This window comes from Rhamphochromis sp. 'chilingali', assembly GCF_963969265.1.
Source record: "Rhamphochromis sp. 'chilingali' genome assembly, chromosome: 10".
NCBI lineage: Eukaryota > Metazoa > Chordata > Actinopteri > Cichliformes > Cichlidae > Rhamphochromis > Rhamphochromis sp. 'chilingali'.
In genome coordinates, this window is record NC_137937.1 from 11,577,336 (window position 1) to 11,602,012 (window position 24,677).

At 48.8% G+C, this 24,677-nt stretch overlaps 1 protein-coding gene across 1 annotated transcript in view; it reads right to left on the bottom strand.

The window, feature by feature from the left end:
• LOC308404088 (histone-lysine N-methyltransferase EHMT1-like) overlaps nt 1-6,457 on the bottom strand; it is a 69,307-nt gene extending 62,850 nt beyond the window's left edge. The window contains exons 1-3 of the mRNA XM_080893934.1: nt 6,374-6,457; nt 3,607-3,976; nt 3,365-3,500 (exon numbers count right to left, since the gene is read on the bottom strand). Coding sequence (XP_080750060.1) covers nt 3,365-3,500; nt 3,607-3,969 — 499 coding nt within the window. The 5' untranslated portion in view covers nt 3,970-3,976; nt 6,374-6,457. The remainder of the gene's footprint in view (nt 1-3,364; nt 3,501-3,606; nt 3,977-6,373) is intronic.
• Between the last annotated feature and the right edge of the window lie 18,220 nt (nt 6,458-24,677).

Here is a 24,677-nt window from a genome sequence, read left to right on the forward strand (position 1 = left end):
GGGATGCTTCCTTAAGTGAAACGGAATGTGAGCAACTCAGGTCAAAAAAAAATGTGGCCTGATGAACAAGGCCTGATGTTATGTTTGACACATGTAGCCTTGGATCTAATATCAAAGATGCAACTGTACAGTCTATTCATGAAAGAAAGCTGCAGAGATCGTCAACTCCTTCATTCATGAAGTGACCAGGGCTCGCAAAATTTCAAAATCCCTGGTAGCCCTTCAGGCAGGGACTCTTCAGTTTTTGGTAGCCCAAAATAAATTTAAGTAGCCCGAATAAAAAAAGAGAGCAATTTTTTGACTAATGTTTTGTTTCCTGTTTTGTTTCCTTTACAATATGATACATAAAAGTATAATATTGTAACAGAAACAAAAAATTTATCAAAAAAATTACAACATTGTATAAAAATTGCAATCATCAACTCAAATACTTGGTTCTAATTGAACAGAAATTTCTATGAACTTGTAAGAACTGTGTAGAACATGAATCCGTCTGTGTCAGATCCTGAATTTGAAATTTCCACTGAAGTCACGGGTAAGAAACAAGTGGAACCAAGATCTAGGCCATTTGCTTTTTGAAGTTTGCAAAGACTGCTAAATTTTGCCAGTGGTAGTTCACTCTTTGCAACATAGTACGCTGTTCTAAACAGAATTTTCAGGTTTATTTTTAGTATGTTATTTGCAATTGGTGTTTGTTCTGGGAAAGATATTGCAGACTGAGCAATAATGCATTTCTTGCATTTCTCATGGGTTCTAATGGGGGCCTTTCTTAAAATTACTGGTCCCAGTAACAAAGGCGCTTGTCAACTCAGAAATCGAGGGAAAACCAACAACACACCCGGCAGAACATTATGTTATTTACACGGGTGCACATAAGTGGTCCGCATGTGCGCATTCGCTGTCAAAATAAAAGACGCGCACCAGATAAGAAGTTGCAACGCACGTTTGCGTCCATATAAAAGGCAGTGTTTTTGTCCGCTAGAGTGGGATTTTCACGGCACATTCTGCACCACATCTCTGTGCGTTCATCATTTGTTTGAAGCCAGCTCACCTCCTGCAACCACTTTTCCGAGAATACGTGCTTCTTTTGTGGTTCGGACTCCTTCTGACATTTCCTTTGCGGTGGAGGAACACCAAAGTAATTGCTTAAAGGAGCTTGCTTCTTCGACATCTTTATGAGTTCTAAACAAATGTCTGTCCTCCTCCAGAAAATCTTATGTACGCAAACACGCGTTGCAACTTCTTATCTTGTCCGCATTTTTTATTTTGACAGCGAATGTGCACCTGCGGACCACTCATGTGCACCCCTGGTTATTATTTAGCTCGTCATAATGCAGCCACAAAAATTCTTTTGTACATGAAACCATAAAGCTGCACTTTATTTTTGCTTTATAGTCTGATTTGTCATAACTTTTCCGTTTTGTGGTAAGCTTTTCTTTGGCTGTCACTTCTTCACCCTGACCTGTCTTATTTAGCTCAGCAGAACTAAAATATATATCCTGCTGCTTTTACACATGCACTCACATAACGCTCAGCGATTCTCTGCGCGATCAACCTCTCACATGTTTAAGCTTGCTGCGGGAGATTTCACTCGTCATGTTTGCATAGTAAGCTAACGACTGATAAGACGATGTCAGAGGAATTGCTGCGCAAATTATCGTGACTCACCAATCAGTACTGTCGCTCTCTATACACAGTTCGTGCGATTGCAAAGTGAAAGCAAAAAACAAGCGCAAATTCAAACGCGATTTCAATATGTCACATATTTACAGTGGCTCATCGATGCCAATGACATAATTACCCAGCTACATTTCCGAAAGAATGCAAAAGCATTGACATATTTTTTTTCTTCCTATGATAGCCCGACGGGCAGGGCAGAGATAGATTTCGGTAGCCCGACTGGAAAAATCGCTAGCCTCGGGACGTCGGGCTAGCGATTATGCGAGCCCTGAGTGAACAAAGTTATCCGTAAGCTTAAGGCAGAGAAAGTGACTCTTAAGTTTCAGCACTTGGGTGAGGATCTGGCATTGGTTGTTTTCAGTGATGCTTCATCATTTGGCAACCTTCCTGATGGCAGTATTCAAAGAGGGGCATTAATTGTCCTTATGGGTAAAGGAGGAAAGTTTTGTCCTCTCTTCTGGCACTTTAAAAAAAATCAGGCGTGTGGTTAGAAGTATACTGGCAGGAGAAACTCTTGCCATGTCAGATGGAATAGACAGTGCTGTCTTCCTGGCAACACTTTTTTCTGAGCTTACAACTGGTAACACTAGTCTGAACGCTCTTCCTTTGATCTGTGTGACTGACAATCATTCCATGTCTGATGCACTCAAGTCTACTAAGCAGGTTACAGAGAAGAGACTGAGGCTAGAAATGAGCAGCATTAAAGAGCTCATACAAGCCAAGAAAATCAGACAGGTTTGTTGGTCAGACTCAAAATCTCAACTTGCTGATTGTCTGACAAAAAAGGGAGTTTCACCTTTAACCCTTCTAAAGGCGCTAGATGAAGGACTCTGGATACTGTAATCGTTTGTTTACAAAGTTGCCTTTGCATTAAAATGCACCATTGTTTATTGTGTGCAATGATAGCATGCTTTAAGTAAAGCAAAGCACTTTTGAAAAGTTTTTTTTTGTTTATATAAATATATACATATATGTATACAAATGTTTACAGGGGTGTGTTTATACTTTTATTTTTTTAAAAGAAAGAGGGAGATTGTTAACTTGTTATTTTCTGTTATATCGCGAGAGTACTGTTGACCGCGAAGTGTTGTTGTTGTATGTATGTAAAATGGCGTAACGAATAAAGCGCTGGGAATGAAAGTTCAACGTCGTGTCTTTTGAGTTAACAAAGAAATTCTATCAATACGGGTATATAGGCTTAAATGATTTGCCTTTTTAAAAATATTTGGAGCATGATTACTGACTGCACAGTATCAATTTACACCTGTTTACTAAATGCCTCACACAGGCAACTGCAAAACAAGAACAGAAAACAATTTTTAGTTAAAATTTAAGAACTACCTATCTTAAAGCCTTTAACATTATTTGTCTTTTCCACTTGTTCCCAGCAAAAAATCTGTTAAGTATGTAAGTAGTTCAGATGAAGTAAAGGTAGGGAACGGACACAGATATAGAGAATTCCTGTATTCTTACTCAGATGCAAACTGCTGTTTGGACACATTTCTAAACATAGCTCCTTTGATATATATGCACAGATTTCTTCTTCACCTACTCCTTTAAACAGTAAACGTGGCATGCACTTTGATGCATACTTGTTACTTATGATGCCATCTGTCTGCAGCAAACTGGAATCAATAAAAGATTTCATAAAAATTTAAGTTTCCAAAGGAATGGATGGACTAACCAGCCTGAGGTTTGACTGAAGTGGAGACGGTCTTCTTTCCTTTGCCTTTGGGGCTGTGATGAAGCTCCATGTTGAACAGCGGTCCAGACTTCACTGAGTCTCTCACAGCCAACTTTGACATCTTCAAGCTGGCACCCTTTGAAGACGATGAGAATGTCATGTTATCAAGTTTATATGTGCATTATATAAACACAGGATATTCTAAATACTGCCTGATAACATTTCAAAGTAAATCTGTTTACCTTGTCAGTAGACGGACTTGCTTGCACTTTTTTTCCTGGCGTCACCTGTGATGAGCCTGAACTGTGAGCCTGTCTTTCTGAGTTCCCAGCAGCAGTAGGTCTTTCTCTGAAGAGTGGAGTGGTCACACATCCAGCAGTGCCCAGAAAAAAGCTGACAGGAGAGCCCAGAGGATTCCCAGTTGCTGTCCGTTTGCTGTGAAAAGCTGCATTGGCTATGGGTGAGCTGTGAAAGGGAGTTATCAATACTTTGGGCCTTTGACTGCTCAGTGACACTTGTCCTTTGACACCCACAGGTGTTCTAGAAGCAGGACTTGAAGGTTGTCTGCTGGGAGAAGGACCCTCATCGGCTGCGCTGTGATCCATTGCTGTGCTGTGCAAAATAATCACATGTAGTACTGTCATCTGGGGTCCGTTCTTCGTACCTCGCTTACTACATCCAAGATCAAATGACACATCCAAGATCAAATCATCGCGCTAACTTTGAGCTCGCTGACAAATTAAACTAGTAAGTAATTTAATAATAATAATGGATTGGATTTATATAGCGCTTTTCAAGGCACCCAAAGCGCTTTACAATGCCACTATTCATTCACTCTCACATTCACACACTGGTGGAGGCAGCTACGGTTGTAGCCACAGCTGCCCTGGGGCAGACTGACAGAAGCCAGGCTGCCATATCGCGCCATCGGCCCCTCTGGCCAACACCAGTAGGCGGTAGGGTAAATTTATTATATTACACCATATTATATTATATTATATTATATTATATTATATTATAATATATTATATTACATTATATCCTCTTTCACATTAGAGCCACAACAGGACCCACTAGAACATGGGAACAAGTAAAAGTGAAATATAAGAATATTCTACAGAATGGTAATATTTATCACTTATATTGCTTTTAGTCTCTTGAAAAGAGACCCTGAAATAATCTGTTTGTTTGTTTGTTTATAACAGCAACCAAGAAAAGGGCAGAGCAAAAAAAGACAGGTGGTGGTCCTGCACCCCCTCGTCAACAAGTTGGTTAAGTAAATAATACCCTCACAGGAAAATCGATATCTCTCTATGAGCACACTGTCGCGCTGAGCTAAAGGATCCTGTCTGTCCCGCAATATACGCTGAATTCTGAAAACTCTCCTTATCAATCTTGCACCTTCCGCAATGGGTGGCTCGCGTATACAGACTTCCCAAATCCACCTTCGCTTTTATAGCCGTGGTCTCTCATCTTGCTTACATGAAGTAATTTACTATTACTACTCTAAAATATGAATTACATCTGAAATAATCAAATACATGAAATAGAATGATTAATAGTACATTTCCCCTTTTTTAGGAAATGACCTGTATGTATCTTTATGAAATCAATAAAAGAATCAAATACTGCATTATCTTTAGTTACTTTGATAATATTTATTTATGGTAAAACAGTGGTAAAATATCGCTGTTGCTTTCGTATAACTGAAGCGGACATACCTGAGTGGCCGCGATCTAATCTTGTTTACACAAAGCAAGCCTGCTCCCGAGCAGGTTTACGCTTACGGATCTGTTGCTATGACAGCAAGTCCCGGATGAGCTTCGGGGAACCGAACGATCCAGGATCACGCGAAATCGTCAACAATCAAATCCAGCTAACTTACTTAGCGAGGTACGAAGAACGGACCCCAGGTTAGACTTTATTCATCAACAGACTACATGAAAGGTTCCTTATGCATGTAGTGACCTTACCAAAAGGCCTTCTGAGCTTGTTGTAAACTCACTACATAAATAAAGCTAAAGAGAATTAAATTGTACTGTTGTTTTTAGCGCTCCTTTTCGAGGTTACACTGCTATGCAGTTTGAGACATCTGATCTTAAGACGAACTAAAAGCAGTGCAAATACCCTTCAACATAGAGGGTAATGGAGATTGCAGCAAAAACACAATTATCACATGTTTGCATGTCAATGAACTTTGACCCGAAGGGGTCTGGCCATTCATTTTTGTCATGTCACGTGACACACCACACAGTATACATATTTCACGTCGCCTATTTGCGTGTTTCGCTTAGGACTGAATTCTAACAACTTTTATATACACAGAAGTTCGAAAGCAGCAGCAAAGAAAGAATACGAATATTTGTTGTCAGTTTGTGCCCCTTTTTTTGGTTTCCAATAGCAGCTCAGCGGTACAGAGCTAACCACCGTTTATCCTAAAAGTAAACTTAGCGGGTACTTTCGAAAACTACTGAATGTTATTCAAAGGCACTTTCTATCGTATCGGGGTTGTTTGGAGACTCCCAAAAGACCTTTTCAAACAATCCAATCCATGCAAAATACGTTTTTGAAATGCCATTTCCCATGTTATTCTTGCGGCAGATGGGCTGCCATCTTTATTTTCATTCGGAAGCAAAAGCCTAAGTTAGGAAACGAAATCAAATATTTGTAATCCTTTCGTGGACGAATTCTTTTTAGTCGTGATCGCTACAGGAGTCTTTGAGGAATCTCCAGATACCACAGAACAACTCGGAGTGTCTGAAAAACCACCCTTCACGCTTTTCAAGTATTACATGTTCTTTAGCGCCTTTAGAGAAGTCAACAGTTAGCTCTGTGACCAGAAAGTATGCTAATACATTAGAAACACAAACTGGGTTAAAGATGCAAGAAAGGCCGTGCAAAGCTCGCTTCCGTAGAGAAGCATTGCAAGCCACGAGTGATAACGGGCAACCGGAGGTTGTAGCGCTAAAAGCCAAAACAAAAAGTTACACCAGCAGAGTTTCATCCTACCTACACTCATCCGCATAGCTGTCCAAACTAAGGTGGGACCGATGGAACAGGAAGACTACGGTCCTCACTTCCGCCCCACCCGCATGCTCACGTGACGCATTGGGAGCGCTTGCAACTTGCATCCTTGGTGAAATCTTTTTCAAGTGTTGTAGAGTCTCTGCTTTCATTAGCCGAAGACCTCAACTCATTCAGTAGCACTAACCAGACGTATGTATTTATTTCAGCTAAGACGAGCCAGTCTTTAAACTGGCAATACTGCCACTACCCCTGATAAGTCGGTGTTTTCCTGGATAATTACAAAACAATCCCATACTTTATTTCAAATAAAGATTCTGTGTTTTAGTTAAACACTACCTGAAGTTACTTTTTTGTTAGGAAGGATTTGTTCCTTGTTGAGTGCAATCTTAAATTAAGTTCTTTAAAAAGCAAAAGAAAAGAAAAGAAAAGCTTATTATAAGATGTCCAACCGTCCTCCTATTTTGCACTAGTTGACTTGTAAAGGCCTATATGACTTTTTTTTTTTTCACCATTCATTAACCGCAGAGAGAAGGCATCGTTTGAATATGTTAAAATTTTCTTTAAACAAACAGTATCATTAAATTTCTTCCTGACTGGGTCAAGTGTCCTCTTTTTTTGGAAGTCAAAATATGGCCACCCTAGTTTATTATGAAGGCAATATGAGCAGAGATTACAAACATGTTGAGGGATTGGCTGTGTTAGTGTTTGATTCTCTCATTGAACTAATGTCTGTATTTTTATTTTGTTAAATACAAAATGCACTACTGTACTACTTGAACATAAAGTGGCCCTCCAATGAGATGACAGTGCCAGCATTGGCCCAGAGTTCATTTAAGTTTGAGACCCCTGCTTTAGAGTAATTATTCTCAGCTTTTCTGATACATTGTCATCACATGCTGAGTCAAGACACATAGGCATGATTTACATTTCTTTCCTCTTTTGTGCTACCCTGTAACACTTATATCTGATATCAGGCTGCTTTTATGCCTTGTATAATTCGCCACCTTTAATGTACACGAGTTCTCTGTTTACATAAATGGCAATAGCTTACAGGTGTCTTTGGAGCATTATAACTTAGCTACTTAGGCACAACAACCCTTTAAGTGGAAAGTTACTTACTTTTATTAAACATGTCATGGAAAAGCACAGGTGGATCAATGCGCACATACATCACACTTGATGTTCTTCTGTTTAGAACATAATAATAATAGTGTGACTAAACAATGTATTGCTAAATACATAACACCTCTCTTGGAAAATTAAAACCACAGCAGCTTTTTATAGTTCTTTTCATTCCCTATTAGCTTACACCAGAAGTCTACTCTGAAGAAGATTATTCAAAACATGCAACACAGTTGACAATCTTTCTAGGGGTGGAAATCACAGTAAATTCACCCCTAAATCAGCTACATCTCAGACTCTACACGCTTCAATTAGCATGTTAAATGTCAAAGTTCAGTTAGCAAAAGACTGAACAAAATCAGCCTCAGTTGAGCAACTAACCAAAGTGACACACATTGCTCTAAATAAGACAATCCAAGTAGTCACCAAAGCCTGGACGTAGAGGCCTGAGGGCCATCTCACACATTTATTCAGAATATTCAGGACTAGTTAGATACCTATGAGTTACTTATAAGTGTGAAAGATAATTAAGCATGCATAAAGTGGAATAGTTAGATACCTATGAGCCACTGATAAGTGTGACAGATAAGAAAACGTGAATAAAGTGGACTAGTAAGATACCTATGAGTTAATGATAAGTGAGACAGATTAGGAAACAAGTATAAAGTGGACTAGTTAGATATGTATGAGCCAATGAAAAATGTGACAAATAAGGAAACATGAATAAAGCGGACTAGTAAGATACCTATGAGTTACTGATAAGTGTGACAGATTAGGAAACATGCTTAAAGTGGACTAGTTAGGTAGCTATGAGCCACTGATAAGTGTGAAAATTGGTTGAGGTCATCTAGACCACAAGAGGGCCTGTTCTGCTGGCTGAGGCCATCTACACCACTAAAGGGGCTGTGGTGCTGACTGAGACCATCTACGCCACACCAGGGCCTGTGCTGCTTGCTGAGGCCATCTACAACACATCAGGGCCTGTGCTGCTGGCTGAGGACAACTACAACAGACCAGGGCTTCTGCCGTAGGTCTAAGCTATTTACACCTCACCTGGGCCTATGCTGCTAGAAGACACCAACTGAGCCTCACCAGGGTCTGTGTAGCTGGCTAAGGCCATCTACAAGCTTAAAATTTTAAGCTGGCCTCTATATAAGCTTTTTTAAGCTTTTTTAAGCTTAAATTTCAAAACTTACACTAACTACTGATCTTATCTATTTCTGATTTTATCTGTTTTGATTTTATATACTGTTTTGTTTGTTTGTTTGTTTGTTTGTTTGTTTGTTTGTTTGTTTGTTTGTTTGTTTGTTTGTTTGTTTGTTTGTTTGTTTGTTAAGTGGGTTTAGAGCTCTGGGTAGCTCCCCAACTGGGTCTAGACTGGGTCTAGAGAGTATTTTAAATTCAGGGAATTTAAAATAGAAAGTAGCTCGTCCACAGAAGGACTGGTAGCTCCCCTTACGATAAGGGTTCAGATCGCGCGAACAGGTGTGAAATGTGTGTGTTTAGTTAGTTTGTTTGTTTGCTTGTTTTAATCAATTTTAAATCATGCTTTTTATTTGTTTTTGTTTCTAATGTCTCTGTAAAGCACTTTGAATCACCTTGTTGTTGAATTGTGCTATACAAATAAATTTGCCTTGCCTTGCCTTGCCTTACAACAGACCAGGGCCTGTGCTGCTGGCTGAGGCCATCTACAACAGACCAGGGCCTGTGCTGCTGGCTGAGGCCATCTAGAACAGACCAGGGCCTGTGCTGCTGGCTGAGGCCAACTACAACGCTGCAGGGCCTGTGCTGCTGGCTGAGACAATCTACAACACATCAGGGTCTGTGCGGCTGGCTAAGGCCATGTACACCACAATAGGGCCTGTGCTGCTGGCTGAGGCCAACTACACCACAAGACGGCCTGTGCTGCTGGCTGAGGCCAACTACAACAGACCAGGGCTTCTGCCGTAGGTCTAAGCTATTTACACCTCACCTGGGCCTATGCTGCTAGAAGACACCAACTGAGCCTCACCAGGGTCTGTGCTGCTGGCTAAGGCCATCTACAACAGACCAGGGCCTGTGCTGCTGGCTGAGGCCATCTACAACAGACCAGGGCCTGTGCTGCTGGCTGAGACCAACTACAACACAAGAAGGCCTGTTCTGCTGGCTGAGGCCATCTCCACCACACCAGGACTTGTACCGTAGGTCTAAGCTATTTACACCTCACCAGGGCCTGTGATGCTAGAAGACACCAACTGAGCCCCACCAGGGTCTGTGTAGCTGGTTGAGGCCATCTACAACAGACCAGGGCCTGTGCTGTTGGCTGAGGCCATCTACACCACAAGACGGCCTGTGCTGCTGGCTGAGGCCAACTACAACGCTGCAGGGCCTGTGCTGCTGGCTGAGACAATCTACAACACATCAGGGCCTTTGCTTCTATCTGAGGCCATCTGTCATGATACGTTGTGTGGCAGGCAGGAGAAGGACCCAATAGCAAAACTCACAGACACGGGGATGAACTCAAAATCACAGCTTTAATGCTGGAATGGCAGAACATAGGAAATACAAAACTAAACTGGGAAAAGTAAACTAACATACGCAGAGAGACACAGGGAGATCCACACAACATGAGGGAGAACGCGACGCCGAACAGAGGGAGACTCAGACAGAAATATACAGAGGGTAAACGAGGAAAGTGGGCACACACGGGGAACACAGGTGACACTGATAATCATAACGAGACAGGGCGGGGTGAACTGAACATGACATGTAGAGGCACAGAGGTTCTGACAGGAGGAGAGAGAGCACGGGGAAAACACAGACATAACGGGCTGGGGAAACATGAAACAACCACAAAGGGAGACGAGGGCTCATCAATACATAGAGGGCACACAGGGGGGAGAGAGCCATGAAGGGAAAAACACTTAGGGAACAACACAACAGGGCAACTCAGAAGACATGGCCTAAATAAGGAACGAAATACAAAAATACAAAGAACTAAGGATACTGGGCCCACATGGCCCAGGACCATGACACCACCCCCCCCTAAAGGGCTGGCTCCCGACAGCCCAAACCCGAGAAACAAAAACAGAAAACAACCCACCCAGGGCGGGAGGCGGGGGACCAGGACGGAGGGACCAGAACGGGAAACAAAATAAACAACAGAAAACACGGGAGCACATGACCATAGTCAAAATAAAGTTCAGGGGGCCGACCCAGAGCCCACAGGCACCAGAGTTCACGGGTCACACGGTCGGGGGGCCGACCAGGCAGGTGGCACAGGTGGCAGAGCTGGTCCGGAGGCCGGCCGCGCGGAAGGCAGCGGCGGCGGCGAAGGAGACGACGGAGCAGTTCAGGGGGCCGGCCGCGCGGAAGGCAGCGGCGGCGGCGAAGGAGACGACGGAGCAGTTCAGGAGGCCGGCCGCGCGGAAGGCAGCGGCGGCGGCGAAGGAGACGACGGAGCAGTTCAGGGGGCCGGCCGCGCGGAAGGCAGCGGCGGCGGCGAAGGAGACGACGGAGCAGTTCAGGGGGCCGGCCGCGCGGAAGGCAGCGGCGGCGGCGAAGGAGACGACGGAGCAGTTCAGGGGGCCGGCCGCGCGCAAGGCAGCGGCGGCAGCTCTCCAGTGTCAGGCGTACTGGCCGAGGCCCGGTGGGCACAGGACCAGTCGAGGCGGGACCAGGCGAAGCACAGGCTGAGGCTGCAGCGGACGAAGGCTCTGAGGCTGCAGCGGACGAAGGCTCTGAGGCTGCAGCGGACGAAGGCTCTGAGGCTGCAGCGGACGAAGGCTCTGAGGCTGCAGCGGACGAAGGCTCTGAGGCTGGGCCTGACGAGGACGAAGGCTCTGAGGCTGGGCCTGACGAGGACGAAGGCTCTGAGGCTGGGCCTGACGAGGACGAAGGCTCTGAGGCTGGGCCTGACGAGGACGAAGGCTCTGAGGCTGGGCCTGACGAGGACGAAGGCTCTGAGGCTGGGCCTGACGAGGACGAAGGCTCTGAGGCTGGGCCAGACGAGGACGAAGACTCAGAGGCTGGCCCAGGCGTAGCAGAAGCACAGGCAGAGGCTGGCCCAGGCGTAGCAGAAGCACAGGCAGAGGCTGGCCCAGGCGTAGCAGAAGCACAGGCAGAGGCTGGCCCAGGCGTAGCAGAAGCACAGGCAGAGGCTGGCCCAGGCGTAGCAGAAGCACAGGCAGAGGCTGGCCCAGGCGTAGCAGAAGCACAGGCAGAGGCTGGCCCAGGCGTAGCAGAAGCACAGGCAGAGGCTGGCCCAGGCGTAGCAGAAGCACAGGCAGATGCAGCCGGACCAGGCGACGACGAGGCGGTCGCAGGTGGTGGCTGGACAGGCTCCTCGGGCCCTCCAGCTGATGCGGCGTGAGGCTGAACGGGCCCCTCGGACCCTCCAGCGGAGACAGGAGGCTGAACGGGCCCCTCGGACCCTCCAGCGGAGACAGGAGGCTGAACGGGCCCCTCGGACCCTCCAGCGGAGACAGGAGGCTGAACGGGCCCCTCGGACCCTCCAGCGGAGACAGGAGGCTGAACGGGCCCCTCGGACCCTCCAGCTGACGAGGCATGAGGCTGGACGGGCCCCTCGGACCCTCCAGCTGACGAGGCATGAGGCTGGACGGGCCCCTCGGACCCTCCAGCGGAGACAGGAGGCTGAACGGGCCCCTCGGACCCTCCAGCTGACGAGGCATGAGGCTGAACGGGCCCCTCGGACCCTCCAGCGGAGACAGGAGGCTGAACGGGCCCCTCGGACCCTCCAGCTGACGCGGCATGAGGCTGGTGCGGTTCTCCTGAACCCCCAGCTGACGAGGTAGATGGCGGCGTGGGAGCCGCGGAGTCCTGGATGAGCTCATCCGAGCTCCCAGCAGGAGCTGATGCAGAGCCAGAGAGATTTGAGACCCCTGGCTGGATGTTAAGCTGACCAGCGGACCGTACTGCTATCGGGGACTGGGCTACTGGAGCTACTGGGACCTGCGCTACAGGCGGCACTGGAGCTACTGGGGCCTGCGCTACAGGCGGCACTGGAGCTACTGGGGCCTGCGCTACAGGCGGCACTGGAGCTACTGGGGCCTGCGCTACAGGCGGCACTGGAGCTACTGGGGCCTGCGCTACAGGCGGCACTGGAGCTACTGGGGCCTGCGCTACAGGCGGCACTGGAGCTACTGGAGACTGAACTGGGGGTGACACTGGAGACCCAGGTGACACTGGTGTACTGGGGTGAAGGCAGCGAGGATGCAGTCTCTCTCTTAAGGGAGGATCGAATGATTTAGCGATAAATCTTGACGGGAAAAGATGCCGATGCTGAAAATACCAGGCAGCGGGGGCTTCCAGGAGGGTAGCCGACTGAGCTGTGAAGGGCTGCGAGGGAGCTAACTGAACTGAGGGTGGCTGCGAGGGAGCTAACTGAACTGAGGGTGGCTGCGAGGGAGCTAACTGAACTGAGGGTGGCTGCGAGGGAGCTAACTGAACTGAGGGTGGCTGCGAGGGAGCTAACTGAACTGAGGGTGGCTGCGAGGGAGCTAACTGAACTGAGGGTGGCTGCGAGGGAGCTAACTGAACTGAGGGTGGCTGCGAGGGTGCTAACTGAATTGAGGGTGGCTGCGCAGACGATAAGCAGCTCGCTTTGACCTCCGCCACACAAGACACAGCTCCTGAATGAACAGTCATAATGTCTGGAAAAGACACAGCGTCCTCACTCACCACAGCAGGTGAATTAGGAGTCCGAATGTCCGGCTGTGGGGTGGTGCGACGGCGGCGTGAACGCCGTTCCTTCTTGACTGCGGCTCCCGATGAACCAGACAACGGCGCTTCATGCGCGCCGGGCGGCGTCGCAGAGGCTGGTGAACTGGGTGCTGATGGAGCGGTAGATGAGAGTTCCTGGAAGCTCAGGGGACCCCCGAGAGCCAGGCGGGTTCCCCGGAAGATCTCCTCATAGTCAGGAGCTAGCCACGGCTTCCACCGGAGCTCTTCATCCAGTTGATCGCATGCTGCACGCTGCCGCTCCTCCAGGTCGAAATCCATGACCTCCCCCGCATCCTCGTGTGGCTCGTTGGAGGGCGAAACATGCCGTAGCGCGGGGCGACGGCGACGCGAACGCCGCTTCCTCTTTGAGGTGGTCGTGGATGAAACTTCGATTTCTGTGGCGACCGGCTCCTCGTCTTCTGACCACATCCGTGCCAGATAGGAAGCGGAGGACGGGTAGGTCGGTCGAGGCGGTGAGGGTGAACGACTGAGCTGTGACAGCGAAGTGGAAGCCGGCGAGTAGAGGGACGGCGCCAGCGTAGAGGAGTGTGGTGCCGTGGCGAACCTCAGCGTGCCGACTTGTATGCTCACAGCAGGCGGAGGGGAGGCTGCGCGGCCACGGGGCTGTGGTGACGCAGTCCGCACACCGGACCGCTGATGCTGCCGAGGGCAGGCTGGGAGGATGGTGCGGAGGAAGTCCGAGATCAGAGGGGGTAGCGCCTCCCATAACCAGGGAAAAACCGTGACGCTAGTCCCCAACGAGGAAAGTAACTCCTCCCTCTCCTCCTCACTAGAGCTTCGGCTCCACTGGTAACACAACGACTCCACCGCTTGTATTACGTCTCTGCCAGGAGTCGCTGGGTCCATATTGTGGTCGCGTTCTTCTGTCATGATACGTTGTGTGGCAGGCAGGAGAAGGACCCAATAGCAAAACTCACAGACACGGGGATGAACTCAAAATCACAGCTTTAATGCTGGAATGGCAGAACATAGGAAATACAAAACTAAACTGGGAAAAGTAAACTAACATACGCAGAGAGACACAGGGAGATCCACACAACATGAGGGAGAACGCGACGCCGAACAGAGGGAGACTCAGACAGAAATATACAGAGGGTAAACGAGGAAAGTGGGCACACACGGGGAACACAGGTGACACTGATAATCATAACGAGACAGGGCGGGGTGAACTGAACATGACATGTAGAGGCACAGAGGTTCTGACAGGAGGAGAGAGAGCACGGGGAAAACACAGACATAACGGGCTGGGGAAACATGAAACAACCACAAAGGGAGACGAGGGCTCATCAATACATAGAGGGCACACAGGGGGGAGAGAGCCATGAAGGGAAAAACACTTAGGGAACAACACAACAGGGCAACTCAGAAGACATGGCCTAAATAAGGAACGAAATACAAAAATACAAAGAACTAAGGATACTGGGCCCACATGGCCCAGGACCATGACACCATCGACACCACCACAAGGCCTGTGGTTCTGGCTGAGGCCATCTAGAACACACCAGGGTCTGTGCGGCTGGCTAAGGCCATGTACACCACAATAGGGCCTGTGCTGCTGGCTGAGGCCAACTACACCACAAGACGGCCTGTGCTGCTGGCTGAGGCCAACTACAACACTGCAGGGCCTGTGCTGCTGGCTGAGGCCAACTACAACACTGCAGGACCTGTGCTGCTGGCTGAAGCAATCTACAACACATCAGGGCCTTTGCTCCTATCTGAGGCCATCGACACCACCAGAGGGCCTGTGCTGCTGGCTAAGGCCATCTACACCACAAGACGGCCTGTGCTGCTGGCTGAGGCCAACTACAAAACACCAGGGCCTGTGCTGGTGCCTAAGGGCCATCTACAACACACCAGGGTTTGTGCCGCTAGCAAGGCCATCTACACCGCATAAGGGCCTGTGATGCTGGATGAGGCCATCTACAACATACCAGGACCTGTGCTGCTGGCTGAGGCCATCTACACCACAAGACGGCCTGTTCTGCTGGTTGAGGTCATCTAGACCACAAGAGGGCCTGTGTTGCTGACTGAGGCAATGTACACCACACCAGGCCCTGTGCTGCTGGCTGAGGCCAACTACAACACACCATGGTTTGTTCTGCTGGCTGAGGCCATCTACACCACACCAGAGACTGTTCTGCTGGCTGAGGCCATCTAGACCACAAGAGGGCCTGTGCTGCTGGCTGGGGCCATCTACACCACTAAAGGGGCTGTGGTGCTGGCTGAGACCATCTACGCCACACCAGGGCCTGTGCTACTTGCTGAGGCCATCTACAACACATCAGGGCCTTTGCTTCTATCTGAGGCCATCTAGAACACACCAGGGTCTGTGCGGCTGGCTAAGGCCATGTACACTACAATAGAGCCTGTGCTGCTGGCTGAGGCCATCTACACCACAAGACGGCCTGTGCTGCTGGCTGAGGTCAACTACAACACTGCAGGGCCTGTGCTGCTGGCTGAGGCCAACTACAAAACACCAGGGTCTGTGCTGGTGCCTAAGGGCCATCTACAACACACCAGGGCCTGTGCTGGTGCCTGAGGACAACTACAACAGACCAGGGCTTCTGCCGTAGGTCTAAGCTATTTACACCTCACCTGGGCCTATGCTGCTAGAAGACACCAACTGAGCCTCACCAGGGTCTGTGTAGCTGGCTGAGGCCATCTACATCAGACCAGGGCCTGTGCTTCTGGCTGAGGCCATCTACACTACAACAGGGTCTTTGCTGCTGGCTTATACCATCTACAACACACCAGGGCCTGTGTTAGTGCCTGAGGCCATCTACAACACACCAGGGCCTGTGCTGCTGGCTGAGGCCATCTACAACACACCAGGACTTGTACCGTAGGTCTAAGCTATTTACACCTCACCAGGGCCTGTGATGCTAGAAGACACCAACTGAGCCCCACCAGGGTCTGTGTAGCTGGTTGAGGCCATCTACAACAGACCAGGGCCTGTGCTGTTGGCTGAGGCCATCTACACCACAAGACGGCCTGTGCTGCTGGCTGAGGCCAACTACAACGCTGCAGGGCCTGTGCTGCTGGCTGAGACAATCTACAACACATCAGGGCCTTTGCTTCTATCTGAGGCCATCGACACCACCACAAGGCCTGTGGTTCTGGCTGAGGCCATCTAGAACACACCAGGGTCTGTGCGGCTGGCTAAGGCCATGTACACCACAATAGGGCCTGTGCTGCTGGCTGAGGCCAACTACACCACAAGACGGCCTGTGCTGCTGGCTGAGGCCAACTACAACACTGCAGGGCCTGTGCTGCTGGCTGAGGCCAACTACAACACTGCAGGACCTGTGCTGCTGGCTGAAGCAATCTACAACACATCAGGGCCTTTGCTCCTATCTGAGGCCATCGACACCACCAGAGGGCCTGTGCTGCTGGCTAAGGCCATCTACACCACAAGACGGCCTGTGCTGCTGGCTGAGGCCAACTACAAAACACCAGGGCCTGTGCTGGTGCCTAAGGGCCATCTACAACACACCAGGGTTTGTGCCGCTAGCAAGGCCATCTACACCGCATAAGGGCCTGTGATGCTGGATGAGGCCATCTACAACATACCAGGACCTGTGCTGCTGGCTGAGGCCATCTACACCACAAGACGGCCTGTTCTGCTGGTTGAGGTCATCTAGACCACAAGAGGGCCTGTGTTGCTGACTGAGGCAATGTACACCACACCAGGCCCTGTGCTGCTGGCTGAGGCCAACTACAACACACCATGGTTTGTTCTGCTGGCTGAGGCCATCTACACCACACCAGAGACTGTGCTACTTGCTGAGGCCATCTACAACACATCAGGGCCTTTGCTTCTATCTGAGGCCATCTAGAACACACCAGGGTCTGTGCGGCTGGCTAAGGCCATGTACACTACAATAGAGCCTGTGCTGCTGGCTGAGGCCATCTACACCACAAGACGGCCTGTGCTGCTGGCTGAGGTCAACTACAACACTGCAGGGCCTGTGCTGCTGGCTGAGGCCAACTACAAAACACCAGGGTCTGTGCTGGTGCCTAAGGGCCATCTACAACACACCAGGGCCTGTGCTGGTGCCTGAGGACAACTACAACAGACCAGGGCTTCTGCCGTAGGTCTAAGCTATTTACACCTCACCTGGGCCTATGCTGCTAGAAGACACCAACTGAGCCTCACCAGGGTCTGTGTAGCTGGCTGAGGCCATCTACATCAGACCAGGGCCTGTGCTTCTGGCTGAGGCCATCTACACTACAACAGGGTCTTTGCTGCTGGCTTATACCATCTACAACACACCAGGGCCTGTGTTAGTGCCTGAGGCCATCTACAACACACCAGGGCCTGTGCTGCTGGCTGAGGCCATCTACAACACACCAGGGCTTGTCCTGCTGGCTGAGAACATCCAAACCACAAGAGGGTCTGTGCTGCTGGCTGAGGCCATCTACACCACATAAGGGAAGTGCTGCTGGATTAGGCCAACTACAACACACCAGGGCCTGTGCTACTGGCTAAGGCCATCTACACCACATAAGGGCAAGTGCCTCTGGCTCAGGCCATGTACACAACACCAGGGTCTGTGCTGCTGACTGATTCCATGGACATCACACAAGGGCCTGTGGTTCTGGCTGAGGTCATCCACACCACAAGAGGGCCTGTGCTGCTGGCTGAGATTGTGTAAAAACACAAGTCAATGTAGTATAAGCAGCTTGAATTGAAAGTGATTCGAAATGTTTACGTTTGATCAGCCACCCATCCATTCTCTGCTGTCTTTCTTTTTCAGTGTCACAGGGGAGCTCGAGCCTATCCCAGCTATCTTACGGTGTGTTCACACCGAACGCGATAGAGGCGGCCAGAGCGTCAGATTTACATGTAAAGTCAATGGAAAGGCGCGATGACTCGCGATTGTGGCTTCCGCGAAAATTCGGAAGCAGATTTGCGTCGCGATAGAGTCAAGTAATCATGCAGCAGAGTCATCCCCTGTTGCTTCTGCTGGCTCCCCAGTCCCTGGTCCCTCAGCTCCTGCTGCTGCACGCACAGGTATGTACATCAAACACTGATAGCTTTTTACTTGCTTGAATTCCCTTGTGATCACCTTTACTAAATATCTACAACCAATCTGTTTATATCCTGTTTTTTTCAATTTTGAAAATGAAAATCTAGTAGCAGCCTTCTCATTACTTTGTGTTGTTTTGTGCTGTGTTTTACAGGCCCACAGAGGAGGACAGCTCGAAGGCGGTCGAGGACGGTCCATCGGCGGTGGAGCTGGCCATCCTGGAGTCCCTAAAGAGGTCACGCCAGTCTCTAACAGAACATTTCCTCCTGAGCCTTGTTCCTGCTCTGGAGAGCATGCCGCCTCAGACACGAGAATCCGTGAAATTTGAAATTTATAAATTAGCTTTTGAAAACAGCACAGCTGTGTTAAATTTGGAAACATTGGACACTAATGATCAGTAGTTTTCTGATGAGGCAGCAGCTCTCCAGGGCAGAAACAATGTTTTATTTTTCTCCTTCTCCCTGAGGCTCTTCCACTCCAAGCTGGGTCCTTTTTATTCCTCTCTCTGTGTAAATAGTTAAATTTTATATATTTATGTTTAATGTTTTTGTTAGTGAATTTATACATTTTTTCCAATAAACATTTATAAAGACAAATGTCTCTGTTCTACTATACAGCAAATGTTGGCACACGACTTGACACAAGTAGAATTTATTTCATATTATACTAATGGCAAAACATACTAATACAGTGGGATGCAAAAGTTGTGAACCTTGTGAAAAGTAATTATTTTCCTGTACAAATCATTGGTTGTCACAATAAAAATTATCAGTTAAATATATCATATAGGAGACAGACACAGTGATATTTGAGAAGTGAAATGAAGTTCACTGGATTTACAGAAAGTGTGCAATAACTGTTTAAACTAAATCAAGCAGGTGCATAAATTGGCAACACAAAAAAGAGAAAGGAAATAAATATTTAGTATATATCAATGTATGTGTCTCCTGTATGATATATGCAAGTGACATTTTTTACTGTAACAGTGATTCATGCAGGAAAATAATGACTATTAATAAGGTTGCCCAAACTTTTGCATCACACTGTATATAGGAACATAGTGAAGACAAGTTACTTAAGAGAGTAAAAAGAGGTTAGTTTATTTTGGAGTAGAGCTCCATTTATTAAGAAAAATTTAAAAAGACAGAAACACTCTTTAGAGGTTTGTGGGTAGCTCTTAAAAGAGCCGTTGTGGGGAAGTCACTCGGACTTCAAACAGGCTGCTCATTTGGTTGCCAAGACAAAGCTCCCTCCGCCGAGAAGTGGGCCATGAACTTCTCCCTCACCAGGACAGCCTCTCTGGAGGAGTTGTTTGCTGCTATACGACCCAGGCCTTGCAACGGCTCCACCACAGCAGGTGCCACACCCCTCACAGCAGGTGCCACACCCCTCACAGCAGGTGCCCCTCTCTCGTCCACACAGCGCAGAAAATTGTGGAGAACACAAGTTGCCTTCACACACTTCTCCGCAATTTCAGGACGGAGCTCCATGGCGTGCCGATACAACCTCCACTGTGAGGAGAGGACACCGAAGGCACCCTCCACTATCATCCTGGCCCTGGAAAGGCGATAGTTAAAGACCCTCTTCTCTAAAGGGAGGAGGCGTCCAGGGAAAGGCCTCATGAGCTCATGCCGCAGCGGGAACGCTTCATCAGCCACAAAGACATGGGGCTGGGCTCCACGGTGTTCTCCACAGGGTAGAGGCTGGTCAGGAGGCAGATGGAGAGTCCCAGCCCGAAGAGCCACCAAAGGTGGAGTTGGCCAGAATACCACCGTCGCTGGTCCTCCCGTACCCCCCAACATCAATAACGCGGAAGCGATACCTTGCATCCACAACCGCAAGGAGAACAATGGAAAAAGTTCCCTTGTAGTTGTGGAACATGGATCCTGAGTTGGGGGGGTGCCTTCGTCTGGACGTGCTTCCCATCCAGAGCTCCACAGCAGAGAGGAAAGTTCCAGCGCTCCTGGAATCCCTCTGCAATGGACTGCCAGTCTGCAGTTGAAGGCACAGCCATGAAATCGTCCACTAGACAGTCCCAGATGGCCGTCGCTACCTGGGGGATGATCTGGCTCACCCTGGACACACCAACTTGAAAACTGAACGCGATGGTCCTGAAGGGGTCCCCAGTGGCAAGGAACCTGGACAAAATTGTTTAAAATTAGTATTATGTGTACTGCAGTTACAAAATACATTATTCAAATTCCAAAATACTTTTGTGATGTCAGATTTAAATTACAAAACATAAATCTTACATAAAACATTTTGTAATTATAAGGATAATTACATAATGTATATTACATATAATCTAAAACGGTCTACAGGGATTATATACAAATATTCAACTATCCCAGAATTAAACCAGGTCTAAATAAAAAGGTGTGCGTATCACTACAAAGGTTAACTCACAGTGGTCCTAATGCTACAGTTTGATATCAGCAAACACCGAGAGCATACACTGATATAACACCACAGCCATGCTATCGTTGCAAACACTGATAACAGCATAAATCGAATTAAATCGGGACTTGATGAGACCTTTCGAGTATCACTAGAAATATTATAAACAGTCATCTCCGTACCACAGTTTGCTATCAGTAAACACCGACGGCATTCACTGTTAGCATACCACATCCATTTTAGCTAAAATGATTATGGTAAAATGCTCTACCAGGTGTAACAATTGAGTTTAACATCCAGCCATCCATGAAAACGGAATTTATGATATTTAACGGAGTTAGAAGTTAGAAGTTAGAAGCAAGAAGTTAGCTCGCTAGCTTCTATCTAAATACAATATAGCATGTCCTGACTGCTGGGTTTTGGAAACAAATTAAAACGTACAGCTCTGTTATCACTTCCAACATAAATGAAGACAGAAAGCTAAACAGCAGTGACGTTTGTAGGGTTACTGAAGTTTGGCTAGCTGGTATATAATGATGTGCTACGTGACCGCTAGTGACACAGCTGTGTAGCATAATATAAGCAAGCTAACTTTTTTTCCACTCGATAAAAGTTAACGTGAGTGTACTCGGTGGTCAGGAACAAATGTAATCGCATGGCAGGATGCTGTAAAAGGACCAAACTTCAGCCAGGAGAACAACTGAGATAATCCATCCACAATATGAGGTTAGTCATTCATATACTGTTGCATGGGCTGGGCTGTAGTTACATCCTAAGGTTTTAAAAACTGAGCTTAAATAAATGATTAGCGGTAATAAAAGCCGAGGGAGGTCAACAGTGATCACTGACTGTTTTAGGAGCTTTTTGAGATTAAATAGAAGAAATACATAACATTAAACATGTTAACAACTGTGACGGAGTGACCCGTCTCAAGGCAGAGTCTTGAGACTTTAAGAAGCAGTTTTTGGTCCAGGTGGATGCCTCCAAGAGCGGCCTGGGAGCCGTGTTGGTTCAAGGGGACCCGGGCGAGGAGCACCCGATCCTATATCTGAGCCGCAAGCTGCTGCCGCGGGAGACCAATTACTCGACGGTGGAGAAGGAGGCTCTGGCGATTAAGTGGGCGCTGGAGAAACTCCGGTATTACTTACTGGGAAGAGAGTTTGTGTTGGAGACTGATCATCGGGCGCTTACCTGGATCCAGTCCATGAAGGATCATAATAGCCGACTTACACGCTGGTACCTCTCACTGCAACCTTTCAGGTTCGCCATCCGGCACAGACCAGGTACACTCAATGTGGTGGCGGATTACCTCTCTAGGTTGCCGCACATCGCCAACCTCCGGGGGGAAGGGGATGATGTGACGGAGTGACCCGTCTCAAGGCAGAGTCCGCTGAGTATGGCACCGCCACCATTAGATCGCCACCATTAGTTCGATTTGGCACCCGGGGCGGCGTATCTTTCTGACGACCGAGTAGAGGAATAAAAGGGGTGAGGAGCAAGTTGTGAGCCGCATCGGGGGTGGCTAGATTTTGGTTCCCACTTACTTGTTAAGGGCGTCGGTCGGGGAGACGTGCGGGGGATCGCCAATCGTGCAGGGTGACGCAAGCCGATGGTATGGGGGTGTGGGGTTTAAATAATGAGTTCACGTGTGTCTGGACCGTCATGAGAATGGCCTCATTACGTGGGCCGTTAATGTGTATATGAAGTCGGGTAGACTTCCGGGAAATAGTTGAGAGCCTGTATCAATGTATATGTTTTGTGAGTGTATAATGAAAAAGAAATTCTGGGGGAGGGAGACGGGGATTAAAGTTAGAATAAAGAATTGGTGGTGACGCCAAGGGGGAGGGGTTACGGGATATAAGAGACGGCGAGCCGGATATGAAGGGGGGTGTGTTGTAACATACAGGCTGTGTAGCGCGGATCTCAGTTTTATGTCTTTGCAACCATCTTTTTATGCACTGGGGAGGCCGTTTCAAATAAAGTATCCACACTAATACCTTACCGACTACGCCTGTGTTTGTCCGGGAGAGGTCTGGAAGGGGACCCCGTGACATATGGTGTCAGAAGTGGGATGGCTAGTCGGAAGAGGAAAACGCGCCTCCCAGCGAAGCGCACAGGGCTGCGGTCCCAGCAGCATGAGCTTCCGGGGGAGAAGACAGCAGAGGAGCTGGCGTGGGACACAGTGCCGGCGTCGTCTTCTTCAGCAGAGGAGGAGGAGATTTCCGGCAGGATTGGTCCGGAGTTGCCTACAACCTCGACCGCAGCACGTGATGGAGAACTGATTGCGATGATGAGGGACTTCCTGGCGGGACAGCAAAGGAGAGAGACGGTGTTATTGGCAGAACTCAGGGGACTGAGGACCGTTTCCCCTCCTAATGCGCCGCTGCCCGCAGATGTGGCTGGTCAGCAAAGCCCAGGTCCCGCACTAGCTGGAGCTAGCACCACGGCAGCAACGGCTACGCCAAGCACGGCAACAGCAAGCAGCCCCCGAATGGTACTGCCTACACCGGCGCGGCAGAGGGAATACGGGGAGTCGCCAGCGGAGGTTCCCTCTCGTCAGTCCCAAGGAGGGATTAGCAGTATCGACCCGTCAGGGGGAGAGTGGAGGCGATCGGCGGGGCCGAAGATCCCGCCTTATCAGATGGGGGAAGATATTGAGAACTATTTGTTGCGTTTTGAGCGGGTGGCCAGAACATGGAGATGGCCAGAGAGCGAATGGGCCTGTCGGCTAGTTCCGTTGCTAGCGGGGAAGGCGTTGGAGGCCTATACCGCAATGGATGAAGAAAGAGCCCACTGTTATGAGGATTTAAAAGCTGCCTTGTTAGTTAAATTTGACATTTCCCCGGAGACGTATCGGCAGCGGTTTCGCTCTAATATTATTCCACCTGGGGAGAGCCCCACTGAGACGTACTACCGGCTGAAAGGACTGTACCGGCGCTGGCTTCGACCAGAGCAGCATACGAAGGACGAGATGGGAGAAGCGATTATTTTGGAGCAGCTAATTCGAGTTCTTCCAGGGGAGGTGAGGACCTGGGTGAGGGAGCATGAGCCCGCGGACGGACTGGCCGCAGCCAAGTTGGTGACGCAGTATTTCAATGCGCGGAGAGGAGCGGCCCCAGTCCGCTCAGCTGGGACGCCACAGCGATCGTCCCCGCAGTCCGCGGGTCTGCCGAAGCGGGAGAGTAACCCCGAGCCATCCGGGGCCCCCAAGGTATCCACTCTACGAGGAGCGGGTAAGGACTTTCTTTGTTATTACTGCCAGCAGCCAGGCCATAAAGCCTCGGTGTGCCCCATCCGGAAGGCCAAAGTCACTGGGGCCTGCTATGCACCTCGGCTGGAGGCGGAACCAACAAAGGTCCAGCCAGCTGAGGGGCAACGCTATAAAACTGTAATGGTAAATGGGCAGCGGGTTACTGCTTTGCTGGACACTGGTAGTTTTATGTCATTAATTAAGCAAAGCTTGGTACCAGTGAACTGTGTGGACTATAGTCGACAAGAAGAAGTGTTATGTGTGCATGGTGACAAACATCCCTACCCAAAGGTGGAAATAACAGTGACTATTAATGACCAGCCATATTTATTGTCTGTTGGGGTGGTACAGAATTTGCCGGTAGAGGTTATTCTGGGGATGGATGTGCCTGTGCTTATGGATTTGTTGCAAGAAAAAGAAGAGCGGGACACAGAGACAAAAGGGAGGGAAACGGGGAATGTTCAAATGAAGGTGTTAGGCCCAGTGGTCACTAGGGCCCAGGCGAAGGCGGGATGCCAACCCCTGCCAGACTTGGACAGTAGTCTGTGCGAGGGTGGCACGAAAGGGCCGAGAAAATCTCGTCGCCAACGCCGCTTTGAGAAGCAGCTATGGTCCCAGGGACCGGGCAAAAAGAACATGAAATGGGATGTACCTGAAAATATTTCTGTGTTGCAAAGGGAGGATGAGACGTTGGAAGTGTTGTTTGCTAATGTGCCTGAAGGGGGAACAGGGAAATGGGGAGGAA